The sequence below is a fragment of the Mirounga angustirostris genome, unplaced genomic scaffold, assembly GCF_029215605.1.
Source record: "Mirounga angustirostris isolate CCGP_5_RB_7025 unplaced genomic scaffold, mMirAng1.0.hap1 SCAF_5, whole genome shotgun sequence".
NCBI lineage: Eukaryota > Metazoa > Chordata > Mammalia > Carnivora > Phocidae > Mirounga > Mirounga angustirostris.
The window spans coordinates 109,760,550-109,783,197 of NW_026991713.1; the positions used below are offsets into that span (position 1 = coordinate 109,760,550).

General features: G+C 38.9%; 1 protein-coding gene across 1 annotated transcript in view; it reads right to left on the minus strand.

Moving 5' to 3' along the window:
• The window catches only part of ODAD2 (outer dynein arm docking complex subunit 2), a 183,734-nt gene that overhangs the window by 123,089 nt on the left and 37,997 nt on the right, over positions 1-22,648 (minus strand). Inside the window, exons 10-15 of the mRNA XM_045874221.2 lie at positions 8,985-9,131; positions 8,370-8,579; positions 4,493-4,735; positions 4,044-4,154; positions 1,944-2,098; positions 374-616 (exon numbers count right to left, since the gene is read on the minus strand). Coding sequence (XP_045730177.1) covers positions 374-616; positions 1,944-2,098; positions 4,044-4,154; positions 4,493-4,735; positions 8,370-8,579; positions 8,985-9,131 — 1,109 coding nt within the window. The remainder of the gene's footprint in view (positions 1-373; positions 617-1,943; positions 2,099-4,043; positions 4,155-4,492; positions 4,736-8,369; positions 8,580-8,984; positions 9,132-22,648) is intronic.

A 22,648-nucleotide genomic window follows, 5' to 3' on the forward strand; every position in this document is an offset into this window, starting at 1 on the left:
CTGAAAATCAAGAAGGATACTATGGGAATGCTACCTAAAACTACCTAAGGTCTCAGAGAGAGAGAGAGAGAGAGAATTCCTTAGGAAGCAGAGAAAAATTTTGTCAATTGTATGAAGGTTTCTGGGTGGGACATTAATTACTGGGAATGTTAAATCCTCCCAATATGCCCAGCCTCTGCCCTCTAGCTCATCCAAGGGAACAATCTGGCTCTGTAACTCATGACTAGTAACCTTGTGGTTATTTACATGTAAATCCATTTTACTTTTTCACCATTTGTGCATGCCAATTCTAAGTGATGACACTATTCTATGATGACCTGAGCGTTTCCCCTAACACTCTCAAATAAAATCTTTCAGTTGCTAGGCCACTTACATCATACTTTCAGGTTCTACTGCACAAGCACCAACTGCTTTTGTGACATTGACAAGAAGAGCTTGGTTTATTCCAACGAGGAGGTTCACAAGTGGTTGAATGCCACCACATTTCCGGACAAGGACTCGGTTTTCATATTCCTGACAACATTCTCCCAATGCACCGACCACATTCACAAGCACTTCTTCGGGCTGGTCAGTTAAAAGTCCCACCAAAGTTTCAATGGCTTTGTATTCCCGAAACCTAAGTTCATCACAAGAAAAAGAGGTGGGAGGGGGAGGGAAAGAGGAGAACAGTATTACTTTTGGTATAAAATTAGCTAATAATATTAATAGCACAAAATTTCTAAATGCCAACTATATGATCATCCAGTCCTTACAAAAACCCTATGATGCAGGTACTACCACAATCCCCATTTTCAGAAAGCTAATTTGAAGCTTTATAAATAGTGAAGCTGGCATCCACATCCAGCTGATATACCTTTAATCTCTATACTGTATAGTCCTTAAGACAACTACAACTTCTACCAAATCAGAGTGTCAGTGATTCTACTACGCTATGGGTGTTTTCCCCATGTCACAGAGACATTTTACATGAACAAAACAAAATAAGCCTATTTTATGTTAAATAAGACATATAAATTTCTTGTTCAAATCATCATACTGAGGGGTACCTGGGTGGCTCAGTCAATTGAGCATCCGACTCCTGATTTCAGCTCAGGTCCTGATCTCAGGGCCCTGATCTCGAATTGGGCTCTGCTCTCAGTGGGGAGTCTGCTCGCTCTCCCCTTTGCCCTTCCTCCCACTCATGCATACTCTCTCTAAAATAAATAAATAAATCTTAAAAAAAATCATCACACTGAGACAAAGAAGAGTTGCCTCAGAATATCCATCACAGAGTATGAGAACTCTAAAAGTATATGAAGAAATAAATTTGAATATTGAAATAAATCAGATGGTCATAAAGTTTATAAATACATTAAAATTCAATAAAATCATTTTAAAATGGCTGCTCTTTAACTGATTAGTTGGCATTTAGCTGACTTATCTTGTTTATCTTTAAAAAAGGAAAAGGAATGGAACCACTTCCATCTCTAAAGATTTATCCCTGCACCTTCATAGGTCTCTACAGGAAAGCGGAGATACTCGTCATTTATATGGCTACCTGTAAGCAAAAGAGCCCATTCACACAAATAGATTAATTAGCAAGTCCCTTAGTACTTAGTCCTGAGTGAGGCACAGAAAACCATTGCCAGGTGGTGGGATGAGAAGTAGAAGTCTTGCATTTCTAAAAATACCTTTATCCTGCCAAATTAGTCTAGAACATACATGTATGAAAACTATAGGAATAGCATTAGGATGGACTCTTTATTAAAATAACATTACGGGAATGTGTTTCAATGCCATTTTTTAAAATGCATCTACACTTTATTTAGAAACATTTATATCTTAATGAGAGAAGATGTTAGTTGAAGGACTCAGTGTACACAGTGTAGTTTCTGTGCACAAAGAATACCGCTATTCCTCAATGGCCACATTTTTATCACAGAATATTGAATGGCTTCTCTTACTTGGTCACATTCTCTTTGCTGATGGAACATTTCCATATTGCCCCCGTAACCGCGGCCAACCGTTCTTTATTGTCAGTGTTATTGAGCAGACTGGCCAGGGGTTTAAGTCCTCCGTGCAGTCTAACCAGGTCACGAGTTTCCTTGTCTTCAGCACACTACACAAAGTCAGAGCAGAGCCTGTCAGTGATGAAGGCATATCAAGCTTTCAGTGATTCCTAAAGAGGCTGTCATGCTAGTGACTATGAAACTCAGAGAGTATCATTTTCTGAAGAGGCCTCCAAGTAAAATATAATTCTTCTCTATACTGGCAGCTATCTGACAGAGTCTCTCTTCCCTTACATGATTTTGGCAATGTCTAGAAGTTTCTACATACTTGGAAATTCTGCCAAGCCGTTCTGAGGTAGTGTGGGCTTCCACCAAGACAGAAAGAGAGGTTGGTAAGAGACCTAGAATGCTACCTGCGTGGATGGAGGATTTCTGCAGTCATGCAACCCACAGTCTTGGGAAAATACAGTGGAGAAGATAGATGAGTGATAAAGCTTTAGTCCGATCTTCAGTGACCCCCAAAAGCTAAGAGATGAGCATTTCCCTAATAGAGTTTCTATGCCCAGAGCAGTGAGTTTTATCAATAGCAAATGACATTATGTTCACATATGTTTATCCATACATTTGTGTCATCCTTTGAAAGAAATAAGTACTGCATAGAGGTTCCCAGCTGATCACCCTTCCCAGGTTAAAGAGCAAAAAGATGATAAATTTAGTATAGATATGTTATCATCTGAGGCATACAGTTGGTCTCTGAGGCCACATGATACAGACGCATGTCATGCATCATCCATGAGGGCCACTAGAAGAAATCCTCACTGGAATGCACCACAAGGCACCTGTCATGTTTATCTTCTATCTATGACTTTCGGTTCTGGTTCAGTTGCAACTTTTAAAAAATTAATCACTATTTCAACCAATCCTTCATAGTTACTCATATGAGGCATATATGCAAGTCAAGGCTATATATCCTCATTATGAACTGAGTTGTGTTCCCTTAAAACTGATATATGTCAAAGTCCTAACCCCCATAACTCAGAATGTAACCATATTCAAAGATAAAGTCTTTAAAGAGGTAATTAAGGTAAAACAAGGTCACTGGGGTGGGCTCTAATCCAATATGACTGGTGTCCTTAGAAGAAGAAAATATTAGGACACAGAGAAAGGAACATGTGGAGAGAGAGGGAGAATTTCATGTGAACATAAAGATGGCCATCTACAAGCCAAGGAGAGAGTCCTCAGAAGGAACCAATGCTGTCAATACCTTGATCTCAAACTTGTAACCTCCAGAACTACAAGGGAATAAATTTCTGTTATTTAAGCCCCCCCCCAGTGTGTGGTATTTTGTTATGGCAGCCTTAGAAAATTAATACAATCCTCTACTCACATGAACCCCTTTCTCTGACTCTGTCATTTTGGCATACCCTCACCGTGCATGTTTTAAAATGCATTCCTCTAGGAAATTGACTGATTTCTCTGATAGGTAGAAGCTGGCGTGGTCAGTAACCAGCCATCTACTAATTCGTCAAGGCCATCTTTTCTTCTGTTTTCTGGCATACTATGAAATGCATAACTCACAAAAAGTTAATGAAGATTAAAATAAATTAATAAAAAGATAAAACAGGAACACACACACACACACACACACACACACGAAAGCACACATTCATCCATCCATCTTGTCTCAGCAGAAGATAAATTTCCCAAGACTGCCATGTTTGAATAGGGTAACTGAAAAGCAATGTAAAGGCACCATGTATATATTTAGCTATTTTACACTAAGTAACTTGTTTGAGGAGACTAAGATATATAAGTGGCTTCCAGAAATGTAAATAATCAAGACATGTTGGAGCGGGTTTCTCTCTCACATATACAGGCACCTGTCATTAGCACAGGACAGTGGTTCTCAGACCTGTGTGTGCAGAAAAATCCCAGGGGGTTTTTGTTAAAAATGCAGTTTCCTGAGTTCTAACCCCAGAGAATGAGACCTCACATTTAGAAATACCACGTTAACCATCCGAAGAACACCACAACTGTCTGGGGAGTTCACCATACCTGGTAGATGGCCATGGCACAGTGTTCCTGCAGTTGTTCATTCTCACTATTTAGGTTCTTCACCAGATTTTCAATTATCCTTTCTGCTTTGATTGCAGCTCGGTAACTTTCCTAGGAATACACGTTTAAATATTTACATGCATAATGCATGAATATAAGTATCTATTTACATTTACGAATAACTATGCCAAACAAACTCTTAATAAACACTAAAGTCCAAGATTAACACAACTATATAATAAGAGAATTTAGTCAACATTTTCAGAAATATATCACCCAGGTACCAATTTAATTAATGTTTTATTAGTTTCATCTTCTCTTTCTAAAAGACTGCCGACTTCTCAAAAAAAAAAAAAATCCTTAGCAGTCACAATAATCTTAAAAATTATTTTTCATCTAAAGAGAGTTAAGATAAATGAAAGCAAGGGAAGCAGAGCTGGCTTGCCTACCTCTGATGCGCATTCTTGCAGTGTCCCCACCACTGGAATTAGCACGTTCTCATGAGAAGTCTTCAGTAAGCCAGCCAACAAAGGAATGCCCCCAGCTTTACGAATGGCTTCTTTATTCATATAACTCTTACTGCAGCTCCATAATGCCAGCGCCCCACAGCGAGCCACCTCCACGTCTCTGGCATCACACAGACTTGATTGAGCCAGTTCTCCTGAATTCTGTGCACAGTCGAGTAGAGCGACCTACAAGAATAGATAAATATGATGTACATGGGAATCTTTAAAATAAAACAACATATCCTGCAATAGCTACAGGGCTGCTACCAAGCTAACCACCATCAAAAATAAGAATACTTTCACGAATTAATTTTCATACTACACCATAGTCCATGAAAGCAAAGAAACAAAACCCTTCAAAATACCTTCCTCCAGATTTGGGAGGCTTTATATTTTCTTCCCACAAGAAATTTAATCTCACCAAGACTGTATTAATATGGCTGTAACATTTACATTAGGAAGATTTGTATACTACATCTTCAGCCCTGGTATCTCAGAAAACTAGGCTCCCTAAAGCCATTAGAACTTTCTAACGAGAACTGAATGGCCTGTATATTCTTAAAACCATGAGACCTCTTCAGAGGATATGGCTCTCTCCCTGTACTATTGAAACCAACCAATCCACATGGCATAGCTGCCAGGATCCTTTCTTTTCTTTGCAATAACCAAAGTCACTGGAGACCTTAAGGGAAAGGCAATTTATATAGAAACAGCAGTAGGTGAGGGTGCTCCATAGAGGAAGTGAAGCCAGGGCTCCCAGGGCTGTCTTTATCCTATGCATGTCTACTCCATTCTTCTCTCTCTGCAGGCCAGATTCCATGCAATGTCCACATAATCATGACCACCAACCCTGAGTTTAGAAAAGAGTAGTCAGACTAATTAGAGCCTCTGATTCCTAATTCCAATTTCCTGGGAGAGAAATCTGGTGGGACTGCCTTGAGTCAGGTGGACACTCAGGTGGACACTCAGGTGGACATTCATCGTAGTCAGGGACATATGTTTATTTACATTGATGTTCCTGCCACCTACGTTTTTGTACCTGACATTTCAAGAAATGTTTGAAATGGTTTTCAGTGAAAGGGTCAAGTACACCATACATCCAGAGGAATGTGGAAACTGGCCACAGGAGTAACAGCACTGAATCTTACAATCTTTTCTTGCCTGGATACATTCTCCCTGCTTGCTCAGACTTCCTGTCTTCTGCCCAGGTTTCTACTGGGTGTGCCTCTTCAGAGACTGACCTCCATCTAAGCTCCCAAACCCCACTGTGGCCAGTGCTCTCTTGCCTGCTCTGATTCTGACCTCCATTCCCTTGCTCTGATGTCATAACTGGCCCACTGCTCTGCACTGAGTGATCTCCCTCATTTCCAGTTTTGGCTGGGGACTCATATCTGTATGTCACCTACCCTCACATAGTTAGCAAACCAAAAATGGGTCCCTAATCCTGATCTTTCCCAGATGTGTTCTCAACCTAGCAATTACAAGTCTATTAATGCCTGATCCATCACTGCACTTCCTGTTCCTAATTTAGCTATCACTTAAGATTATATTAAAATGTGTGGCATTATTTAATTTACTGAGTAAGTGCAATTGTCCAAATTCTAGTTCCCTGAATGTGATATATAAGACTCCCATAAAAATAAAGTTTAGTTTTAAGTTACATTATTCATTCTCATAATTTAATGTGAGAAATTCCAGCAGACAGCCACATCAGCCTACTGTACGACTTCATTAGTTAAGCAGAATACTGATAATCATAGTAATAATTACCTTTCCCCCAACATTTCATTATGAAAAAATTTCAAACATACACAAAGGCTGAAAGAACTGTATGGTAATTATACAGCAAATCATGTATATACCACCTAGATTCTATAATTAACATTATCATATTTGTTTTATCACATAGCTAACCGTCTACTTATCCATCCATCCAGTCATGTGTCTTATTTTCAAAGCAAATAATTACATTCTATAGTGCTCTATAGATTACAAGCGAATTCAGACAGTCCCCAATTTACGATGGTTCAACTTAGGATTTTTCAACTTTACCATGGTGTGGAAGTGGTATCCATTCAGTAGAACTCCTACTTGGAATTTTGATCTTCCGATCTAGCGATATGTATGTTACACTCTTGCGATGCTGGGTAGCAGCAACAGCGAGCCTCAGCTCTGTCAGCCACACCATCACAAGGGTAAACGACCGGTATACTTACAACCATTCTGTACCCAAATAGCTCTTCTGTTTTCACTTTCAGAGCAGTATTTGATAGATTACAGGAGATATCAGTACTTTATTATAAAATAGGCTTTGTGTTAGATGATTTTGCCCAACTATAGGGTTATAGATAGAAGTATTCTGAGCATGTTTAAGGCAGGCAAGGCTAATCTATGATGTTCAGAAGATTAGGTGTATTAAATGCATTTCAAATTACAATATTTTCAACTTATAATGGGTTTATTGGGAAATATAACTCCACGGTAAGTCAAGGAAATCTGTACACAGAATCTCTTAATTTCTGAACACATTTCCCTGTGTATGCATTCCCATTAAATGCATATTGATTCAATACATATTTATTAACCCTTCATATGTGTAAGGTACTGGGCTAAGTGCTGCAAACGACACTGAGATGAATAAGACATGTCTCTCACCTTAAGGAGCTTAAAGTCAGAAGTGGAGACCATCCAGTATGGTAAAAGCTGTAGGAGGAACACAAGATCTACCTGGTCCTTCCGAAGGTGGATGAAAATGCACTTCCATATTGGACTGTATTTTCTTCACATGAGTATTGAGCAGAAACTCACTTATTTCTTTCAGTGATAGTTTTTGATATAACCATGTTTTAAATTATAAAAGTAATACAACAAATTGGCAAATGTGGGAAAATATGAAGAAAAATTGGTAGTTATTTCAGAGGAAACCCCTGTGAACAATTTTGTGTATTTATTTCACATTTTTTTTTTTAAAGATTTTATTTATTTATTTGAGAGAGAATGAGAGAGAGCAAGCACATGAGAGGGGAGAGGGTCAGAGGGAGAAGCAGACTCCCTGCCGAGCAGGGAGCCCGATGTGGGACTCGATCCAGGGACTCCAGGGTCATGACCTGAGCCGAAGGCAGTCGCTTAACCAACTGAGCCACCCAGGCACCCTCACATGTTTTTATAAAAAAGCTGTTATATACTTGTGAGGTAGGTCTCTGAAAATTTGGATCATAGGTGTCAATCAGTTTTTGATCCTGTCAGAGTTTTATATAATATTATACATACGTTTATTCCTTGCTACTAAATAGACTTCAAAAATGCAATATTGATAGCTGACTCTACATGTTTCCTAGAGACATACTTCATATGATTTTACTGCTCTCATATTGTAAACATGCTGTTTTCAGTTGTCACCCTTATAAGTAACAATGAGATGAATAAGTGTCTACAGCTCTGACGGTCTCCTTGGGGGGCAGTCCTCAAGGTGAGGTCACCACGGCGGAGAGCATGGACTACCAGAGCGCTTTCCAGGGGGGCTCTCCACGCCCTCACTAACACTGCACACACACACACGAATGTATCCCCACCAGCGCGGTAGGTGCAAATTACATCTCTTTATTAAACGTATGTTTCTTTGAAAAATAAGATCAGACATGTTTTCTGGCCAGTTGCTAATGTAAATATACAACAATACTTTTCGAGGATGTTATACAAAAAGAAGGTTCCCAGAACACACATATGGTTATTTAACGTCCGGGAGTGGCCAGGAGGGACAACAAGGAGTTGACATTTCGGTGGCAAGGGGTGTGCTGATGGCGATGTCAGCGGTACTCACCAGTTTGGCGATGCCCCCGTGGCGTCTCACTGCCCGCCGGGCTCTTCTAAACTTGGCAACATTTGCGATTGTCTCAGCTGCCAGGCATTTCAGACTCTTATGTGGAGAATCAAGTATATTAACCATAATTGGTAAGCCCCCAAGGTCAACAATATTACGTCTGATTTGAGGATTATGACTGATTTCCTTCAGGATTTTTAATGAACCAATCTAAATGAGAAAATAGAAGTTAGAGGTGAAAATAAGTGCTTAATGTATAACCAGTGCTGGAGTTTGAAAGATTCCAAGTCTGCCTCAAATCCTTCCCCAGTGAAGTTTTTTAAGGAAATACTTTGTATTCCCAGGTGTTACCCATAGCCTCATTTTCCTTCAATTATGCCGACAAACATTCATCATTTGAGAAGCACATACTAATGGAAAAGAACCAGAAGATAAACAAGAACTGCCGTGAAGAGAAGAACAGCGAACAGCCGAAGGAGCAAGTTATCAGTGAAGCTAGCAGGCAAAGACAAGAACGAAGCAGAAGTGACAGATATGTATCAGCAAAAAGGGAAGCACATGGAGGTATGAACGAGGTTCGTTCTTACCTTACCCCATGTAAGGTAAGCCACTCACCTTACATCTGACTTCGTCTGTATCAAGTAAATTTATCAAAACTTCAAGGCCTCCGACATCCCTGATTGCCAACTGGCAGGTCTCCTGCGCTAAGTTGAAATCCTTCATTGAGCACAATGCAATCACTGTAGCTATCTGATTTCCTCCCTACAAAGGTGCAAGGCCACAGAAAGGTTAAATAAGATCATGCTTCCACAGATATTTACTTCATGGTTATGAATCCATGAACTGGGAAATGTGTCTCCCCATACATGGTACGTTAACTTTCTTTAAGTTCTCTGAGTGGGTTATAATTTGTCAAATGAATCATGTAGAGTTGAAGCATGAGAAAGCTTTACAGAGTATCATAAAACGTTATTCCAATTAAGAGTCAACATTTAAAGGTGGTCTGTCTGCTTTAAACAGCTAGGGCATTAGGCGGTATTAGTACATTAAAGAGAGCCGAGGGGCAAGCCTTGAGAGATCCACTGAGGAATGTCAGTTTTATGTTGAGGTAACAGGCAGTCCCTGTAGTTCTTGAACAGAGTACTGTGCAATCCAAACGGTGTCTGGAAATGATTCTCACAGATGTATGTAGAACAGTCTGGAACAGGGGAAACCTGGAAAAAGGGAAACCATGAGGGAAGCGGTATGATGATCCCTGCTGGGGTGCGGGCGTAAGTGGGAGAAGAGCCGTGGGGTTGGGAAGGAGGAGGCGATTCCACTAAGAACTGCAGATGACTCAGTGTGTGGATAAAGGACAAAAAAAAGAAGCCTTCAGTATGGTGAGCACAATGCTGGCCCAATGAAGAGAATCACGCAATCAACGTCTGCTTAGCTGATCACCAGATGTCAAGGGTAGTGGAGAATGGCTCCTTTAAGATAAAACAATCTGGGAGATTTAAAAAAAAAAATTAATGATTGATCAGTGAAACAGACCTGCCAGGAAATTATAATCAGAATTCATTGCAGGAATTCTTAAGCAATGTCCACCCATCATTAATGCTTTGCAAATCTTCTGAAGGACACAGCATAGTACATCTTACTTCTGCTATTAAGACTGGATGGTAAATAAGAGTTCCAGTATAAGCTCTGAAATAGTTCATAAGACACAAGAGCAATATTTCTAACAGAGCTAAGAATAAATTATTTTTGTAAAAGGTGCTCATGAAAGATGGCCATGGATCTCAACCTCAAAACATAGTATAGGGGCGCCTGGGTGGCTCAGTCGGTTCAGCGTCTGCCTTCGGCTCAGGTCATGATCCCAGGGTCCTGGGATCGAGTCCCACACTGGGCCCCCTGCTCAGTGGGGAGCCTGCTTCTCCCTCTCCCTGCTGCTCCCCGTGCTTGTGCTCTCTCTCTCTGTCAAATAAATAAATAAAATCTTAAAAAAAAAAATCAAAACATAGTATGAATGGCCTCAAATCTCTCTCCTTTTTGAGGAAAGACACCTACAAATTATGTTTATTCTCATTTGCTAATTATTACTTTATATTGCTATATCTATTATATATACATGTTCATAGATATAATATATACACTTAGCACAAAAATGGAAATTATATTCAAGCTGCCCAACCCCCTCTTTCATATCACACACGCACACACACAAATCCTCTCGTGAGTTCAACACAATGTGTTACTTTTAAAATGAGAGCCTGAAGTGGGATTATAAAAGGGCAAGTATCAAAAAGATGGAGAGGTTTAGACTTCAGCCTTTCCTCTTAACCCTTTCAGAAAAATTCCTCTACATCTCTAAAAATGTTACAAATCACTATCCCGTGCTGAGACCACTGTCAACGTCTGTTTTCCATACTAATTTTCTTTCTGGGCAACCAGGTTGTCCTCTATATTCAAGATTAAATTGAGAATGGCATAAGCCTTCATTTTATTATTTACATTGAAAATAGTGAATTTTGTTCTTACAACTTTTAATGTCTTTTTCTCAATATTGAGAGAAATTTTTAACACCACCAATTGTCCTACAGTTGGTTTTGAAACATAAAATAGTAAATCCTTCACTTATTACTTTCAATTTTATAATCTCCCTTGTTTGGGGGGCATAGGACCCCCCCCAAACACACACATTAGCACTTCTGGTGCCTTACTTTTAGAAAAAGAGAAGGCAGATATTTAATAAACCATAAAGAAGAATCTAAATGCTAACCATAATTCAAGAAAATAATATAGAAAAAAGAAAAAAAAAAGAGAGAGAGAGAGAGAGAAAGAGAGAGAATTATTTAACAAGGCTCTTTTGCTGAATTTAAATGGATTAAAAGGAGCCAGAAAGTTCCCCTGGGGTACCCGAAGGAGCAGAGCTGGGCTCCCACTTTAAAAGTTTAAAAATGCAAACCAGGAGCTTCAGATAGAAGAGTTCTTAGGCAGTGGCTTCAGACTCAAGTGTGACTTGAAAGGGAGAAAATGTCAAAAATCATGTCATGCCTCAGTCAGGCCAAGAGAGTCCACCCACACACATCAAACTCTGAAGGAGAATGTCCTGTCCTGGCATTCTCAGTTGCTCATGATCAAGGACCTTCCTGACTGCTATTCTTGCATCGTATTTTCTTTGGTAGCATTTTTCTACTTACACATTCGACACAGTCATTGTTTCCTATTTCATTTCGGGGTCTCCTAAATTTTTCTCTTGTAGATTATTTCTATCTTTTGTGCTTTATTTCATCATATGCATCATAACCAATGACATAACATTTTTAAAGAGTCGTGTGATTGCAGTAGATGCCCAAAAGATAAGAGGTTATATTTTTCTGAGTTATCTCTAAGCCAATTTTGAAGCCAAAGGATGGAAAATTTACATTTATCATTAAGAAGTTAGATCCTTATAGAAAAAAAAATTCTGTAAATCATCAGCTTTTTCTGAAAATCTGGAAACATATTCATAGGCTTGAGAGATTTTTTTAGAACAGTTTTATATTAGGGAAAGTTAGTTTTTCCACATTTCAGGATTTAGTTCTACTCTTGTCACTGACCACACTCCCCAAAGGATTATAAATCTTTCAGAATGAATACCAGAGGATGGGAGCCAAAATATTCAACATACAGAGCCACAAATGTTAGCCAATTGCTATTCTTTAAATACCAGCTATGTCAAAGGATTTTCGAATGTTTGTTCTACTTTGACCAGATGCCATAAACATCTTACTACGGAGAAGCAGTGCAAATATGCTTATTTTTCAATTAAATCTCCTCTGAGAGTGTAATGAGTTGCCAATACTTATTTTCACATTTTATCACGTATTTGCATTTGTGAAGTTTTAAGAGCTGGAGAAAACATAGTAAAACATTATTTTACTAGCTTCTGAAGGGTTTTGAAGAATGCCTCCAATGAGCTTTTCCACTTCTTAAATTAGTACTAGTCTTTTGCTCATCGTCTTCCCGCCCCTGCTTCTTCTCAGACATCTCCAGGCTCTGTCAGCCTTCGGATACTTTGCAGTTTGCATTCTTTTCTATGACCGGAGACATTTGTTTATTGTCAAAATCACGTTTCCAATGTGCAAAAGTTGAATGAATGTTACTTTCCTTCATTTTCCTCAAATTTTCTTTTGGAAAGAGAAAGTCAGTAGAGGACACTTTTCTAAATAATGTTTCTCTTTGTTTTAAATAAAATATTTGAAATAAAAAAGTATTACCGTATCTGGTATATAGACTAATACCTACCTCCACCCCCCTCACTGCTGATAACAGAGAAATAAACATTTACGAAATTGAGATGACGAATGTATTCGAGACTAAATCAGGGAGCAAGCTGCCTCCAACCACTATTTTATTCTTTCATTCAACAAATTTCCACACTTATTATTCACCGAGTCCGATGCCAGGAACTAGACATATCCTGGTAGACAAAAACAGACCTGGTCTTTGCCTTGTGGAGCTCATCAAGTTTTGTGGAGAAGAAAGATTTTAATATTTGAAGCCCATCCAAATAAATGAAAACTTTAGGAAGTGCTAATATGGGAGAGCAACACAGAGCGGCTATGGAAGCTTGCAATAGGGGACTTTGGGCCGGGACCTCAGGAAAGCATGTCTGGACTGAGGTGTGGACAGAGTGGGAGCCTTCCCTGGTGGAGGGGGAGGGATGTGATGAAAGGCATGCCAGTCAGAGGAAACAGTACGTGTAAAGCCCTACGGAGGAGGGGAACATGGCCTGTTTAAGACCTCACGAAGGCCAGTGTGGCTGAGCCCCGGAGCGTGAGTGGCAAATGGTCCAAGATAAGATGAAAATCTAGGTGGACAAAGGAATCTGCTGGGCCCATAGGCCAGGTTGAGGATTTTAATCTTTATTCAAGATTGTTAGGAAATAGTCAAGGGTGTTGTTTTGGGGCAGAGAGGGAGGACTCACATGAGTTGAGTACATTTTTAAAAGATCACTCCGGCTGAAGAGGCCCCTGCAAGGAAGGGGCAAATGGGACATGTGGAGACCATGCAGGTTACTGCAGCTATCCAGAGAAGAGGTAACTGGGATTAAGAGGTCAAGGTGACTCATTATGTGTCATAAAGACTTCAAGTAACGTGGTTCAGAAAAGGTAAGATACCATCAAGCTAGTGGACAAAACTCTGGTGGGCTACATGCTCACAGGGCCATCATTCCGAGCTTCCTGTCAGGGTCCCACATGGTGACAGCGAGGTAAGAAGGCAGGTAGAGGCACAATCAGGAGTGGAAGCCCCTTTTCTGTTCCCTACTGTCTGCACTCAAGGGGCAGTGGGTGAGACCCAGGGAGGTGACACAGCCATCACACTGCCATCCAGCTGGCTTTCAAGGTTCTCAGCACTTTTTTCCTCCAAACATGCCTCAGAGAGCAAGAAAAGTGAAGCCCCGCCAGTGACTATTTTATTGATGATGACAGAGGGCCTGGCACCCAGCACAGAGGTTGGCTTACAGATACTCTTCATCTCCCAGGATCAGAAACGGTAAAAAAAGTCAATGCTCAGAGTGAGTGGCATATGACCACGTAAGTCAAGGTAGTAAAATACATTGCTTTGCCTTCTGTTTATTTGCAAACTGATTTTATACTGAATGATTCAGCACTCATAAACTTCAGACTCAAGAGATGAGACTCAAGAGAACTCCAGGAAAGAAAAGGAGAAAATACTGTGCCAGAAGAAAAAAGAAATTAGACTCAGACTGTTGCATTACAAGTTTGCTGAGAATTTTTATTGGGAATGGGTACGGAACAATGCAAGCATTCCCTACACATTCCTTTTAAATAGACATGGAACATTTACAGAAATAGATAATCTGCTGGAATGTCCTAGTCACTGCAATGAGGAAAAATTTGTAGCAAATATAATGGCCTTCCTAAAAAAATTCAGAAGACTACACTGAATAATTGTGATAATTAATAGAAATAGCTCAATAAAGTGACTAGATATAAGGGCAACATTCAAAAATGAGTAACTCCCCCCATACACTAAGAATAACAAATCAAAAGGTGTAATTTGAAAAATGTTCCCATGCCAGTATTAGTAAAATAATAATAACAAAAATATCAAGGAGTAAATTTCACAAGAAATGTGTTGAAAATATATGGAAAAGAAGCTATTAAAATACATACAGATTTAAAAATAAATGAATGGCCATACCATGTTGCTGAATAGGATAACTGAATGTTATTAAAATTTGCAGACCCACAACTATATGGTCAATTAATCTTCGACAATCTTGAATAAATACAACAGGAAAGAAAATCCAATGGACAATTCACAGCACTCACCATAGCACATACCCTCCCCAATGTCTATCACCCAACCACCCCATCCCTCCCACCCCAGACTGCAGAATCACAGATCTGTACCTCTGAAACAAATAATATATTATATGTTAAAAAGAAGAAGAAGAAGAAGAAGAAGAAGAAGAAGAAGAAGAAGAAGAAGAAGAAGAAGAAGAAGAAGAAGAAGAAGAAGAAGATGATAGCAGGAGGGGAAGAATGAAGGGGGGAGAATCGGAGGGGGAGACGAACCATGAGAGACGATGGACTCTGAGAAACAAACTGAGGGTTCTAGAGGGGAGGGGGTGGTGGGAGGATGGGTTAGCCTGGTGATGGGTATTAAAGAGGGCACATTCTGCATGGAGCACTGGGTGTTATATGCAAACAATGAATCATGGAACACTGCATCAAAAACTAATGATGTAATGTATGGTGATTAACATAACATAATAATAAAAAAAATCCAATGGAAAAAAGACAGTCTCTTCAACTGTGTTGGGAAAACTGGATAGTAACATGCAAAAGATTGAAAGTAGACCATTTTTTATACCATCCACAGAAATAAATTCAAAATGGATTAAAGACCTAAATGTGAGGCAGGAAACCATTAAAATCCTAGAGGAGAACACAGACAGCAACCTTTGACATCAACTGTAGCAACTTCTTACTAGATATGTCTCCTGAGGAAAGAAAAAGAAAAGCAAAAATAAACTATTGGAATTTCATCAAAATAAAAAGCTTCTGCACAGCGAAGGAAACAATAAAACTAAAAGGCAACCTATGGAATGGAAGATTTTTACAAATGACATATTTGATAGAGAGTTAGTATCCAAAATCTATAAAGAACTTATAAAACTCAACACCCAGAAAACAAATAACCCAATCAAAAAATGGGCAGAAAATACAGACAGACATTTCTCCAAAGAAGACATCCAGATGGCCAAAAGACACATGAAAAGATGTTCAACATCACTCATCATTAGGGAAATACAAATCAAAACTACAATGAGATATCACTTCACACCAGTCAGAATAGATAAAATTAACAACACAGGAAACAACAGATGTTGGCAAGGATGTGAAGAAAGGGGAATCCTCTTGCACTGTTGGTGGGAATGCAAGCTGGTTCAGCCACTCTGGAAAACAGCATGGAGGTTCCTCAAAAAGTTAAAAATAGAACTACCCTATGATCCAGCAATTGCACTACTAGGTATTTACCCAAAGGATACAAAAATACAGATCCGAAGGGGTGCATGCTCTCCAATGTTTATAGCAGCATTATCAACAATAGCCAAATTATGGAATGAGTCCAAATGTCCATTGACTAATGAATAAATAAAGAAGACATGGTGTGTATATATATACAATGGAATATTACTCAGCCATCAAAGACTGAAATCTTTCCATTTGCCACAACATGGATGGAGAGAGAGTATAATGCTAAGTGAAATAAGTCAATCAGAGAAAGACAGATACCATATGATTTCACTCATATGTGGAATTTAAGAAACAAAACAAATGAACATGGCAGGGGGGCGGGGAGGAAAACTAAGAAACAGACTCTTAACTAGAGAGAACAAACTTATTGTTACCCGAAGGGAGGTGGGTGGGAGGGAAGGGTTAAGTAGGGGATGGGGATTAAGGAGGGCATTTGTTGCAATGAGCTCCTGGTGTTGTATGTAAGTGTTGAATCACTAAGCTGTACACCTGAAACTAATATTACACTGTGGTTAAGTAACTGGAATTTAAATAAAAACCTGACAAAAATTGCTATTTATCCAAAAGTAATTTATAAATTCATGTAGACTGACCAAAATCCCCAGCAGCATTTTTGAGGTTTTTGTTTTTTTTCTAATTTGATTTTCAACTTTTCTAAAAATGATCTGGAATGGAAAATATGCAAAAAGTAGTTCTAAAAAATTTAAGAAAACTCTCTGGCCAATCAAATATTAAAATACACCAAAGTTACAGTAATTAAAACAGCATGGAACTGGCATAGGAGCATCCAAATAACTCAATGTAACGGAGAAAGATCCAGAAACAAACTCTCACATATGAGATGACAATATCATAATATCTCAGATCACTGAAAGAGTGGAGGAGCCAATAATCTGTGTTGAAACAATGGACTCTCCATCAAAGAAAAAAAGTAAAATTAGATCCCAACCTCACACTACACATAAAATGACATCAAGATGGATTCAGGATCTGAACATTTTTTTTTAAGCTATAAACCTACCAGGAGGAAATAGAAAAAAATTTGTTCTCTTGGAATGATTTCAGAAAAACCTTCCTAGCTCCTAAGACACAAAACTTTATAATATAGCCATGAAGGAAAGGCAGTATAGTTATTAATGTACAATTTTAAAGTTTTCAAACAGAAGAGTAGATAAAAAGACATGACAAACTGAGAGAAAATATTTGCAAATAATATAACAAAGGATTAATTGCATTAAGAATCAAAAGACAACCACAGAAGAATAGGGAAGGTATACAATACAATGGTTATTAGACACATGAAAAGATTTATCAACCTCACTAGTAATCAGGAATATGCAAATTCACACACGATACATTCCCTCCCCAACTGGAATTAGCCAAAATAAGAAATAAAAAAAGACTGTAGATTAGTGAGAATTTGTAACAAAGAATCTTATTTCTAGACAAACAATTTTAATACCCTGGAAAGATTTTAAAGATAATCAATGCCTAGACCCCACTTCAGACCAATTCTTTTAAAACTTCCATGAATGTTACTTGGGCACTGGGGGTCTTTGCTTTGTTTTGTTTTGTTTTTAGGAGGCTTGCTGATTTCATTCTGCATTCAAGGTTGGAAATCACTGGTATATTATTAATTAAGTGTATATTGACATTTGCTTTGTGTAAGGAGCTATTAAAAACATTTTTTTTTTAAATACAAACCAAGCTTGGTTGGTTTCTTACTTTTCATTACTTTCCTTTAAATTTAAAAAATTTTAGTGGAGTACTTATCACACTTCACTGTGCGTATATTTTCTTGTTTAAAATAGCTTTCCTGAGGTGGAATTGATATGCAAAAAACTGCACATATTTAACGTAACCAATTTAATGAGCTTGGACTTATGTGTACACCTGTCAAACCATCCCCACAATCAAGGTAACAGACACATCCATCACCTCCAAAAGTTTTCTTTTTTTTTTTTTTAAGATTTTATTTATTTATTTGAGAGAGAGAGAATGAGAGAGAGAGCATGAGAAGGGGGAGGGTCAGAGGGAGAAGCAGACTCCCTGCCGAGCAGGGAGCCCAATGCGGGACTCAATCCAGGGACTCCAGGATCATGACCTGAGCCGAAGGCAGTCGCTCAACCAACTGAGCCACCCAGGCGCCCCTGCCTCCAAAAGTTTTCTTATGCCTCCTCCCTTTTTGTGGTATTTACACTTACCATGAGATCAAATACCCTCTTACATCTTTTAAATGTACAATGCAATGTCGTTAACTATGTTGCACAGCTCTCTAGAGCTTCTTGTGAAACTAACACTTGTACCCGTTGAATAATACCGTCCCATTAGAACTATCAAAATTTTAAATGTCCATACTCTTTGATCCAGGCAATTCCACTTCAAAGAATCTATCCTACAGAAATAGGCTACATATCCAAAGAATACGTAAACATATTTGCTGCAGCAATGTGTGTAATAATAAAAATTGATTTGGGGGACAAGACAAAATGTTACCGGTAAGGGGACTGTTACATAAGTTATTGATAGATACATATAGTAAAATACTACGTGGTAATTAAAAGGACTGAGGCGGATATGGAAGATCACCAAGAACACATTTAATATCAAAGGCACACTGTAGCATAACAAATAGTATGACTTCATTTTGTGTATAAAAATTATATAGGTGTATGTATATACACAGAAACATCTAGAAGGGGGCTTTCCCTGTTATTCTTTTGCATTGCTTAAATTTTACCAAGGGCATATGTTAATGTATTATTTTTATAAGATTTTAGTAATTTAAATACAGAAGGGAAATAAGGAAGAACTAGAAGCTTCTGCTAAGCCCTGCATGTCACAGAAATACCAGGAGGCCACAGCCAGCCACACCCACCCAGGGGGCAGGAGCTGGGAAAGGAGCTACAGCCCTTGCCAGTGGGAATGGCAAAGGCTAGTGGACCAAAAAGGGACCTGGAGCTTAATACTTTTCCTACAAATATGCAACTTCTAATAATGAGTACAATGGAAGTATATACAGTGGAAGTCTATAAAATGAAAAGATCACTTATACCAAATCTGGTACCTTTTACTCCTGAACTCTTCTATTTATATATTCTTCAGTGTGCTCAAATTTCTATAATAGGACATGAATATGTGTTTTTAAAATAAAAAGTAAAGCAGCCTAGAGCATTATGTAAACTGGGAACTAGGCAACGCTACTTTTCTACAATTTATTTAGCCTCTCAAATAAATTTGGGGGAAAGCATACTTTGAGGAACAAACTATATAGTGTTGCTACAAATACATCAGGCAACAAATTCCCCCAAAAGACTGATTACATTTTCAGATTACGTAAAACTGAACAGAATGGCACATAAAACTTAGCAAAATTCTTTCCAATCAAAAATCTTATGACTAGCTAGATGGGCAATGTGTAATATTGTATCATTATACTCTAGCTGGGCGAGCTCACAGTATGCATTGATGGATGGATGGATGGATGGATGGATGGGTGGATGGATGGATGAATGAGTTAAAGCTTAAGAAACTTCCCTTGAGATTTTTAATGTCATTTTTCAGTAGGTAAGTTGATGTGGTTGTACATTACTAGCTAGTGGTATAAACTGTTATGATTCAGTAGCGTTACTTCATCATACTTGGCCAATTATCTTTGCCCTTCTCCACTCTTGTTTGTTTATGAGAGCCAAGGGGCAAAAAGAATTTATAGCTCAAAAACTAAAAAGCTTATTAGTTTATCTGTAGAATATAGATTCCTCTGTGGAGATGAGAAGCCTCTCCATCACTTCCATTACCTCCTTTGTCATAAAAAAGGGATAATTTTTTTGTGGGCAATATATGGACATACAAGTTACACACATTTCAAGTAATCCAAATACTTAAAATATGTTCATGACTTACACTGCATTATTTAAGAGTAAGTTTGCATAAATGCAAACTCTACTAAGAAATTTTTTAGATGATGCAATTTAAAATATCTTATGATTTATAACAGCTAGTCTTGTTTTGTTTTGTTTTGTTTTTAAGTACAAAACTCCTCCTACTCTTTTTTTGTCATGGAGACATTTTCTTTTAAATTTAACCCACATCAATGCAACACTATATGTATTAACTTAAGACTGTTTCTCAGGAAGGTGGGAGTAATTTTCCTTTCTAACTACTGGCGTTTATTTGATATATAAACAGTGGCCACTGTTTTCCATTTTTTAAAGAGTATGTTGAACATGAATAAAACTGTCCTATCACAGTCTTCTCCGTCTCTTTAATTTAGCAAAAGAGCACACTCTCATACTGCCTTCCAAAAATGAACATTGAATTCCTTTGTTAAGAAATGCTCCCTGTTTAATTAGTCTCTTACTCAAACGAAGAAAACCAAGCGAGAGAGAAAATAAGCATACAATAGCAAGGCCTCCAGGCCGTCTGGACCCTGATTTCTTGACAGAGGGACAGAATAACCAGGCAACAGGCAGTAAAGATAGAAGCCGGGACACCAGCCTGGGCCGCGGCCGCCTCGCCTTCTGTGTGGCCCAGAGTGAACTATTTCTCAGCTTTTCCACCAGTGAAACAAGGATCACACTACCTGCCCCTCCATACCCAAAACCCGAGTAATGGGAAAGGAATTTAATTAACTGTAATTGATTGAAAGTACATCAAATTCCTGCAATGAAAAATCCTATAACTCCCAATTACCACTTAGAAGAACTCTTTAACCAATTAAGGTGGTTGTGTGTGTGTGTGTGTGTGTGTGTATGTTTTTAATCAGTTCCTGAAAGATCATTAAGGAACTGAATGCCATAAAAGTAGTCTTTAACAAAGGTTTTAAAGTTTCCAAAATGTCTCTGCGGTGAATCCCCTTCCAGAGGGGCAATCCAAAACATGCCAAGGCCGGAGCGTTGGTGGTATAGTGGTTAGCATAGCTGCCTTCCAAAACATGCCAAGGACAGAGCCTGCAGTGTCTCTTGGGAAGCCCTGTGGAATTTCTGATGTGATTCTCTGAGATGTCACGGTGAAGTAGATGTCACGGCTAAGCTGGGGGTGGGGGGGAGCCACAAAGTACTGTCACTTTTCAGGGCCTGAGAAATCTGAATTTGTGGATACATAACAGAAGACTAATTAGCAAGACCCCTGGCTCACATGCAAGGTAAAATCAACACCAGTGTTTCATGAATTTGCTCAAATACAATAAAAAAATTAGGCACTCCCCCGCACCAACACATGGTGGGTGGGGAAAGAGGATAGATGTGTGGTGATGCCCAGCTGAGATCATATGCTGCCACTCAGCAGCCTACACTGGCCACTCTCCACTGATGACACATGGCCAGACAACATCACCATCCCCCTGGGACCCAGGGACAACGATCGCACAGATCTCAGATTCAAGAATGATATCCCATTTGTGAATTTACATTAAAAAGGGCATTGTTTCCCAACTTTATGGCTAGATCACTTTTGGTTTTAGTGTGTAGGAGCTTTCAACTGGAAGGAAACTAAACATTTTTCTCTTTTTGCTTCAAACTTTGCTATTTATCTTTCTTTAATTAATCTTTTTTTATCTACTGGCTAGTTGCATAAAATTACCAAATAAAATGTTACTTTCTTTAAGATTTGTTTTTAAAAAAAGGCCAATGAAGCAATCTGTTTGTAAGATGGCAAACTAATACTTAAGGAAAGACTGCCATTGGGATAACATTGGAATTCTGATCTAAAAATATTGCCTTGGTCGTACTAACTCGAATGGGAAGCAGCTACTTTCTGATTAGTCATATTCAGTCTCGAATAAAAAGCCAAAAATAAGCCCATATGCTCCACATGCTCATTCATTCCCCTGTTTCTGAAGCAGTAGTTCGATTTCTAATGAGGACTGTGAGCTTCAGTCCTTTATTTCCAACTATGGCATGGACATTTCTCCTTGGGTATTTCACTCTCTTCAAACTCAATCTGCCCCACACCAAAGCCTCCTCATCAACTGGCCTGTTTTCTTTCCCAGTCATTTCTTTGCTGCTTCCAAGGACATTATCCTATTCCAAGCCCCCAGCACACTCTCACTATCAATGCAACCCCCTTGTCACTGGCCTTCTGTCTCTTCCCACCCTGATTCAGTCTGCATACCACCTGCTGCTGGACTCAGCTTCCTAAATCCATGTTTTCATCATCCTGATTCCCTGGCTGGGCTCTGATCAAAATCCCAGGTGTAGAAATAGGCCTCCTGTAGGGAAGAGACACACCTGGGAACATGGCCCTGGGGATTAACCCGAGATTCTTCCCTTATTGCAGCAAGGACTCAGGAATGAAGCCCTTCAGAGCAGGGGCAGACATCTCCAAGCCTGCTTGCTAATAATCTCCCATCTGAGCCTGGAGCTGATGCCAGGGTAGTACTGACAGCTTGTCCTCAAGGGACAAGGAAATGCCCATAAGGGAGATAAAGCATGATTCTACACCCAGTCTCTGCTGTCCCTCCAAACTACCTAAAATCTCGACCAACCGCATTCTTGGCATCACTCTATAGTCTCCTCGATGTTCTCTCGGATTTATTTATCCTGTAGTATTAAGTTCCATCCCCCATCCTCCTTCAATCTACATAGAAATGGATTTCAATAGGCTTGCAACCTTGTGTCCAGAAATTCAGTCTTCAGTTTAATGATACAAACATTGTGTATGAGATGTGTATGAAAGGCAGATCTACTTATAGTTACAGCCTTTCAGCATTTTATCTCACTTTACCAAAGAGTACCCATTGTACTA